Source organism: Asparagus officinalis, chromosome 7, assembly GCF_001876935.1.
Source record: "Asparagus officinalis chromosome 7, Aspof.V1, whole genome shotgun sequence".
NCBI lineage: Eukaryota > Viridiplantae > Streptophyta > Magnoliopsida > Asparagales > Asparagaceae > Asparagus > Asparagus officinalis.
Window position 1 is genome coordinate 49,547,809 of NC_033800.1, and position 10,066 is coordinate 49,557,874.

Here is a 10,066-nt window from a genome sequence, read left to right on the forward strand (position 1 = left end):
ACTGAGGGGGTGTAGTCGGGGTTGGGGTGGGTCGTGGGCGGTTGGGATTTGGAGGTAGCGGCGGAAGGTCTGGAGACGTGGTTCTTCCTCTGTCGTGAAGGCATAGACGAGACGGTGTTGAGTTTAGCTGATCAAGAAGCAGACAACCACTCATAGATTGACTTTTTGGAGGGCCAGCGTCTCGTTGACTATGGAAGATCAGATCACCGCTCCTCTAGTTCTCTGATTTGAAGTCATTGCGTCGCAAATGTATCTGATGCACCGCCAATTATACAATAGATTGAAATTATTACTCATAATTATGTGTTACTTTTTTAACTTTTTTTTTCCAAAAGAAAAGTTTATTCTAGACTCTTTACACAGCCCCTATGGCAAAGAGAAAGATTACTGAAGCTGGGAAGTGAAACACACACAAAACAGAAGGAAAACACAGAAACCAGAACTTTGAAAGTTTTTTCTCAGAAAGCAGCGTCTCTGGTTTTTTGCAAAGGTTGGGGCAACTGGAAGAAGAAGAGGTCTAGGGTTTTTATAGAAAAGATTAAACTATTTGAAAATAAAACTCAATCTTCCCATTTAGGACGATAATCTCCTTTTCAGATTGTTAGCTCAGACTGTGCCAAGCACTATTAAGTGAAAGCACAGCAAACGAACTACGTCGGTCGACCGACCGAAAATTTCGGTCGACCGACCGAAAATTTCGGTCGACCGACCGAAAATTTCGGTCGACCGCTAGCCGCTTTGAAAATTTTGAAAACGAACAGAGACTTTATCGGTCGACCGGTGCGGTCGACCGACCAAAAATTTGAGCTTTCGGTCGACCGCGTCGGTCGACCGACAAACTCTTTGGAGTCCAGTGACGAATGCTCATAGGTGCGGTCGACCGGTCCGGTCGACCGCATTCTGATATATTTGCACAGACTGGTTTTTGACTTAAACTAAAATATTTGTAAAATATTTATTTGACCTCTGAAAATTCTGAAACTTTGTAAAATATTTTTAATACTAAAAACAAACTGCTTGGAAAAAGAATTTTGCAGATAGGTCCTCATACTTGTGAAAAATAGTATTTTGTGAAAAACGCTTAAAAACACAAGTATGAAAACGTGTGTGTGATTCCCAATAGCTTCAAGTAAAATCAGTAACTCTTTGCCTACATTCTACCACTAGAGAGAAAAACAAAAGAAAGCTAATATCCTCATATAGAGAGCAATACTTGAGCTTTGATATAGCTTGAATCGGATGAAGCTTTTATTCGAATTTGTCGTTCTTGAAATAACGTTGCTTCATCTATTGGCCTTCTCCTCCTTTGGATATCATCGTTGTAGCATATATTCCATCCATCCTCCATTAATGGCACTAACGAGCTTGATAAATAAATTTACTACATTTACACTCAATAAGCCATTAGTACCGATAATGGTGGTTGTAAAACATCATCAAAACATAAGGGCTAACATAAAGAAGCAACAAAATCGTTTGTGAAACAATCAACAGATTTGGTGGTAATATCCCAATCTCATCTTTCGGTACATTATGATTCTCAATTATATTTAGGGATTAGGTAAGTGTTAACAGTCAGTCAACTATAGTTTACATATATTAGGTAAAACATAACAGTTAATCTACAAAACGTAATACTTAAAAGAATAAAGATAACAATTACTCAATTATACTTATATAGAACAACTAAACATTAACAGTTAATCGGCTATAGTTCACATGTAATAGGTAAAACTTAACAGCTAATTAACAAAACTTAACATTTAGAAGAAAAAAAATTAACATTTACTCCACTATACTTAACATGGAACAAATAAACGTTAACAATTAATTTTCTATAGTTTACATTACTAACACTGCAAAACATGATACACCACTATAAAAATTAAACTAACATAAATTCACTTTATTCTTAAATACTTCCGTTCAAATCATAAAGCAATGGCATAAAACCAAACCTACATTCTCCACAATCATGCTCTCCTCCACCCTAGCCTTCTTCTCCTCCACCTTCTGAGACCTCGTCATCTCGCAAGCAACACAAACTCCTCATAACTCCTCATAACTGAGCTCACCATCAGACCCATGAAATAGCTAAACCCAGTATCACGTACAATATCCTCATAACTCTCAAAGAAAGAAACCAAAATCTCTATTTTCTTTGTTTACCCACTAAAACTCACAAATTGCTAAAACCCACCAAAAATAAATCACCAAAGGGGGGATCAGACCCAATCTCTGCTCTTCTTTTATTTGTACACTATAAGCTCACAAATTGTTATAACCCACCGAAAAAAACATCACCAAAGAGAGCAAACCAGCTCCAATCTCTGTTTTCTACATGTTTTTTTTCACTTATAGCTCTCAACTTGCTAAAAACGTCCATAAAAAATCAACACAAAATGAGAGAAAAAATGATAGAAAGCAACTCAAAAGGATGCACACATGCAGATAGGATAAATTTGAACCCAAAAGACTTCAGCTTTTCAAAAAACAACAAGGGGCCTTATCCCCCCCACCACCACCTCCGACCACCCCACCACCGATCCTACCACCACCAAACTCGGCCAATCCCAGCGATTCCAGCGACCCCACCCTATCCCTAGATTCCTCCAGATCTAGCGATTCCAGCGGAAGAAGAGGCGGCGCGATGGTGGCGGCGGGGTCTACGACTGAGAATGAAGTCGTAGAGGTCGAGGGGAGGCGGAGGTGGAGGAGGTGGCGGCGGTGTTGGAGGTTCCCAGCGAGGTTGGAGAGAGAGGGTGGAAGAGGAGATGGGTTTGTTGGAAGAGAAGAAGAGATCTGGAGAAGGAGAGGGGTAATTTGGGGATATATTCCCTTGGGAATTGTAATTGGGGCTGAATCACACAGAGTTCTCATTTTTGGGGCTAATACACATGAAAAATAATACAGGATGTTGCATACATTAATCAAAATAAGATGATTACATAACACATTGTTTACACGAGATATTTCACGTAACAATTTCACACACATATTTCTATACTTGTCATGTTTTGTGATGTGAAATAGTTATAAAGAGTCTTATATTTTATTTATAGATATTTTTAGTTATATCAAGTATTTTTTACTAGGCTAATAATGCACAATTGTTTATCTTTATATGTACAAAAGTGTATTTATTTAAAGTATCAATCAAACAATAAGAGTGTATTCATTAAAAAATGATCAAAGATCCACGCTCATAAAATCCATGAAAATTTAAGTGTATGTGTTAAAATATAGTCAAAGACTCACACTCATAGTTTTGTGTATGTGCATATCTCAAAGGGTAGTCATCTCAAAGGGTTGTCACCCTGTACTGAATATATTTTATATTTAGAGATGGTGTGAATCGTCTGCCAAACAATATCATTATTCCTCCTAAACTCTATATGATTGAGGTGATAGGGCAATAGCTTGGCCCTTAGTGTCAGTGATAGTTCAAATCTATTTATTGCTCAATATTCATTTTGATATACCTGAATTTGTCCAATGAACTAGTATAAGTCTTTTCACTAAATGTTTTTCACACTTTACACAAATATTTAATCTTTTCTGTGCACTTTTTGACGTGTTTTCTCTTATATTAATGTATTTCATCATTAAATTTTGATCTCTTGTACTATTTTTGTATAAATTTTTATGTGAACAGGTATGCTTTTCTCTAACGTACACCTTTTGGATGATTTGTATCTGAATTTCTATTGTATGAAGTATATCCGTTGGCATGTTTTCTAACTTTTGTTAATAACAAAAGGGAGAGAATTTTGTAAATTTTGATGATTTTGTGCATGGGTGAGTTTTTGTTTGAGTATTTTCATGTTTTGATCTTTTTTTTTAAATATTTGATGCATTGTTTTAAGGGGAGTGTTTACAATACATGTGCTTTGATTACACTTTTCATGAATGTATGAATATAGGGGGAGCTTTGCATATTATTTATTTTTTGTATGAGTGTGTATTTGTGCTTATTATTGTTGTTTATATTTCTCAATTTACATGTATTTTGATATTTTAAAATTTAAGTTTGTTATTATCAAAAGAGGGAGATTATTAGGATGTAATGTGTATAATTGCTCTTGTTTAAGTAATAACAAATTCTTATTTTGTACCAATATTTATTTGAGATGATATAGTAGAGGTAAATACATATATAAGAAGTATACGAGGAGAAACGATACTGAAATCAACTCAAAGCTAATTTCAACCTCCTCACCATCAATGGTAAGCATCCACCATTGATGGTAGGTTGAGCTCATCGAAGGTCAATGTCTGGCATCAATGATTTCTTCTCCAGAGACTTTTATATCGTCGATGGGCCTCCCAACCATCGATGGGGCCTCAACACCATCGATGATCAAGAGGCACTATCGATGGTAAACATGATAGAAGTACAGTTTTTTAGATTTAATCTCAGTCATTAATTATTTTATATATCTCCTATATCTACCCAATTTTGGATATCTTTTTCCTAACTTATTAGGGAATATATATTATTGAGAGAGAAAGAGAGGGAGGGGGAGAGAGAGAGAGAGGAGGAGGAGGAGAGTTCTAGGGTTTTGATTTGTGAGGGGTTTCATTAATTTGAACCCTGGAGCCTCGACAAACTCTCACTCATCGTGCATAACATCTTCATATCTTTTCAGCAAGGAGAGTTTCCCTTGGCTTGATTTTCTATATCATTCTACATCGAGTTACTCTTATATTCATCGAAGGACGGTTTATTTAACAAAAGGGCTGTAAGATATTTCTTTATTTTTTAAGCTTTAACTGTTTGTATTGGTTTTTCTATGAACTTATTTTTATGATGTACTCAAGCTGGACTTATTGAGGGTAGGGACTATATAGGGCTAGGTATTACTCATTGTGGAGAGTTAGGCTAGACAACTAGTTTCAGATAAATTCCAGGAGGCGATATTATAAGTCTAATGAATTGGGTTTGTAATTCAGGAGAATTCATTGCATAGTGAGGAAGCCCCTTCCAAGAAGGAAGGATGGACATAGAATAGTTATCTGAACCACTATAAAACCTTGTGTGTTCCTAATTAATTGCTATTTTTGTTTGATTATCGTTGATATATATATATATATATATATATATATATATATATATAGTTATTTTTAAAATAATGCAAATTGCATTCAACGAAATGATGGGCTGCCGAAATGATGTATACCATAGTCAATGAAGGTGATTTAATAAACTTTGAAAATAAAGCATTTTGATCTATACGTACGCTAGGTCCCTAGCCCCTAGGTCACATATTGAAATGTAGATCTCTGAAGCTCCTTTCCACCCTGTCCCTTCAATATCGTGTCGCTTTGGTAGGTGAAAGTTACGTACGCAGCCAACCCTAGGCCTTCAGACTCGTTGGACTTGAGATAACATTCTCTTATACCATTTTCAAACCTTTTCCCTTTCTTTAATTAATTAATTTTCATTTTGTGGTATGCAAGTTCGTGCCATATCTTGACAAACCCGCTGTCGATCTTTGAAATATCGAACAACTGTGCCCGGCCATTTGCGAAGCACGTACACCTACCAATTTCCAAATACTCTATAAGAGGCCAACCCATATGCTCAAGTCTTTGCACATCCATCACTCACGAAGAGAACTAATATTCAATCATAGTACTAATACAACAGATAACTAGGGGGAAATGAGTTCTGGAAGCTGGAGCCACGAGGTCGCAGCCAATGTCCCTGCAGGGCGACTGTTTAAGGCCGCGATGTTGGACTGGCACAACCTCGGCCCTAAGATTGTCCCGGATTTCATCGCCAGTGGTTCTGTGGTCTCAGGAGAGGGAGCTGTTGGAAGCATCAGAGAGATCAAGATCAGCAACAATGGTTAGAACTTTTCAATATTTCTATGTACATCTATGTACCATTATTATGCCTTCAGTATTGGTAATTGCTATTTCTTAAGAGTACAAACTTATAACTTTCGACCTCGCCGTAACTTAGTTTGCAGTTCTAGAGTACTAGAAGAAACTTTGAACATGGTGTAAGAGCAACTCAAGTTCACCTAACACGAGCTTAAAGATTTTAAAAAGATGCCATGTTAGAGTATAAATGTATAACACTCAATTTTTACTATAACTCTACAGTTTTGATGTTGTCTGAATTTTATGTTGTAAAATCTTTCTAGAGACCCGAGTGTGTATCATGTTCTCATTCTTTTCTTTTCTTCATTTGTATGTTGTAGCACTTCCTTTCAGCTACATGAAGGAACGCCTAGATTTCATCGACCATGACAAGTTCGAAGTCAAGAACACCCTTGTTGAAGGCGGAGGTTTGGGAAAGCAGTTTGAGTCAGCCACATCCCACTTCAAGTTCGAGCCATCGGGCAATGCAGGATGCATCGTCAAGGTGACCGCGACCTACAAGCTTCTCCCTGGTATTGCCGATGAGAGTGCAAAAGCAAAGGAGGGCATGACCAACCACATCAAGGCAGCTGAAGCTTACCTCCTCGCCAACCCAACTGCCTACGCTTAAATTAATCATATGCTTAGGTTTCTGTTTTGATGTTGTGATCAGTTTGAATAAGGAGACCAATTGGAGTAGGGTTGTTGATGATTATATTGAGTACTGTATGAGTCCGTCAGTTGTGATGGTGTGTTGAATCCATGCTTATTTGCTTCATAATTATGATAAATATATATTTCTCATCAGACGGAACCTCTTCAGTATCTTATGAATGGTTCTTCTCGGTATAGGGATAATAAAAGTTTCACTAGTTATAACCATTGTGTATATTAATTTGACGCAGCACTGAAGCAAAAGTTTGGAGTCCAAAAAATCCAATAAGAAAAAAAAATTCTCTAACCCAAAAAAAAGATAACTTTGAATCCACGTAGTAATATAAAAGAGGAAGTTTATTAATAAAAAGATGTTATAAGCTAGAAAATTAACAAGTACTAATCTCCCTAGAGAAACCGACACGTGTTTTACTCCTTACCTAAATTACACAAATTGATGCCAAGACGATTGAAAACTACTTCCACGGCCGTACCTATGGACCAACAACTTGTGTAGCCAAGTCAAAAGGTGGTACTTATTGGCCACCCCACTCGACTGATCCTATGGGCCGATAACTTACGTGACCGAGTCAAAAAGTGGTACTTGTCGGCCACCCCACTCAGCTGATCTTATGGGCCGACAACTTGCATAGCCTAGTCAAAAAACAGTGCTTCTCGGTCCTAGACCAAACATATAGAGAGGCGACAGTTACCTCGAACCTCTCGCTAGCTGACTACTCTCACATTAACTGCTCTGACAAAATCATTATTCCTCTAACCCCCATAGTCTTTATGACTCATTAGTCTCAGTAAGCTCCAAGCATCTGCTGTCATTCCCTTATTAAGTAACCAGATGACTCACTTTCTTCTACGACTAACACAAGGAAGGTACCTGCCGACTTAGCAGCCTGCCTGGACTCGACCATAGTTACCTTCATACCCCTCTAATCTTGTATAAAAGAGCGCTACACTGCATGAGGTAACTTCTTCTACGTTTTATCAACTTAATGATTACTTACACACTTTGTCCTTAATTTTCCCCTCAAGATAAAAATACTAACTTGATCGTTGGAAGAACAACCAGAGAACCCAACTTCGCCATCTCACAAGTTTTTCATGTGCAGGGATGAACAACGGGCCCTGGAACCAATCATCTGAAGAAGTTTGAGGACCCTAAACACTCTCATAACTCCAACATAAAGCCCTTGTTTAATAATTGACATCAACAAAGGTACTACCTCTGAGATTTAAAATACTTTGTTTAAATAGAAAATCATAATGGAGTTCAAAGAGGACTGAGATGTCAGCCTAGAGGGGGTTAAATAAGATTGTTATTGTTACTCATCAGAAGCACAAATTATGCAGCAGAATATATAAAATAAAAGTGACAAACAATATAAAGAAATAAAATAATCACTAAGAACAACTAACCAAAAAAGACATGAGATTTTATAGTGGCAATCATATGTCTAATCTTCCTTCTTATGAAGTGGTTTTCTCACTATACAAAGAATTCTCCTGAATGAAAAAACCAAGCCCGATTCAGCAGCTTACAAGACTGCACCCCAGAATCTATTCAAAACCAATCATCCAACCTAACTCCCGCAATGAGTAGCACTTAATCCTAACTAGTCATAACTCTCAATTTAACAGACTTGAATACACTGTAAAGAAGTTCAAAACAAAACCAAACACAAACAAGTAAGCTCAGAATAAAAAAAATGATGATACGGTCCTTTTGATAAAGCAAACTACCCCTTGAAAGATATAAGCTGGTTGATGAAGAATGATGAAAAAGATCAAACTGACGGTAACTTTTCTCGCTGAAACTATATAAAGATGTTGAGTACGACTACTGAGAGTTTGATGAGGTCCCAGGGAATCAAAACTATCAGCTCTATCTCTCAAGTACCAAACCCTAGAATTCCTGATCATCTCTCTCTCTCTCTCTCTCTCTCTCTCTCTCTTCAATGATACAATCTCTCCAATAGGTTAAGAAAGAAATATCCTAAACATGGTAGAGGTTGGAGATATCGTAAACAACGAACGACTGAGATTAAGTCTGAAAATATGCAATATGCCATCTTTACCATCAATGACACCTCTAAACCATTGATGGTGTCGAGAGACTATCAATAGTTGAGAAGCCTACCGGTGCTATGAATATTTTTGGAGTGAAAATCATCAATGACGCAAGTTGATCTTCGATGATCACTTTTCACCATCAACAGTTAAGTCTTACCATCGATGGTAGAAGTTCTAAAATTAGCTGTTGAGATGATTTTCGCATCACCCACCTTGTACATTTCTCATACCTCATACATTTTTTATACATGTATTTACCTGTACTATAACATCTCAAATAAATTTTAGTACCACGTGAGAGTTTCTTATTTGTCAAACAAGAGATATTGTATTGACTACGTCCTAACAACAAATACACTAATTTCTTATCCTATCTTTAGTATATATATTCACAAGACTATTGTAACATTCTCATTTCTGCTATGCTCATTTCTTATCCTTGTTATTGTTTAATTGCCAAAATTCTAATCCAAAAGTAGTGTTAGTCATTTTCCTGTTCTATAAAATTTTGCCCTCAACTTCATAGTTATTACAATCACATTATATTTTAGAAGTACTCTTCCATTTTAATTAATCATTCCATTTTTATTCCATTCTACATCATCATCCTCAGATTCACCATCTTAATGAATAATTAATCTTAAATAAATTAGAATGACCACTCTCAGAGACTGTTAATAAGCACTATAAGTACAATCATTCCTCTTCACATTTTGACGGAAATTATTAAAGTTACGTGTTCAAATAATCAAGTGCCTATTTGCCAACAACTCGTTCAGTCAGCCTTCATCTAGAAGGTGCATTATCAGCCTTTTCAGCCCTCATCTAGAAGGTGCATTCATTGTGCCTGCAACAATTGTCAAAGAATGCTTTAAGCAGATGAGAGATACGATCACCGGTGTGTGTGTGTGTACGTACACACACAATAAAGGTACCAAACTGGTCAAGGTCAGAACGAACCGTCCATATCAATTATTTGCCAACCTTTTTTCGGTGCCTTAACTAGCTAATATCATTATCGAATACTTACTGGGTTCTCCCTCCAAAGTATCTTAAGCTGTTAATTTTTGTACTTAATTAAGTTCATGTATTATGCACATAAATATGTGATTCGTGGTTATCACAAGAAAACGTAAATGGATTTGGATCCTCTCCACTATAAAAAAAGTAGTGGAGAGACCACTGCTTTTAATCTCAATCGTTGATTACTTAGTAGGCGGTTATGATACAATCTAAATCTAATACTCATCATACCCCCGTGTATTGCGCTCATTCCTAATTTGCACTCAAAGAAAAAAATCACAACCACCAACTAGATAATCAATGGTTGTGATTATGTAGTGGTCCATCTACTACTTTTTAGATAGTGGAGAGGATCTGAATCCAACGTAAATATTGTGTGAATAAGGAAGGGTGTACACTAAGTTTAACTTAGTTGACTAAGTATATAAAAATATTT

General features: G+C 36.6%; 1 protein-coding gene across 1 annotated transcript; it reads left to right on the top strand.

Moving 5' to 3' along the window:
* On the top strand, positions 5,665–6,499 carry LOC109850668 (pathogenesis-related protein 1-like). The gene is made up of 2 exons (XM_020420725.1): positions 5,665–5,851; positions 6,210–6,499. Exons 1-2 carry the CDS (start codon positions 5,665–5,667, stop codon positions 6,497–6,499), a joined length of 477 nt encoding a protein of 158 aa, XP_020276314.1.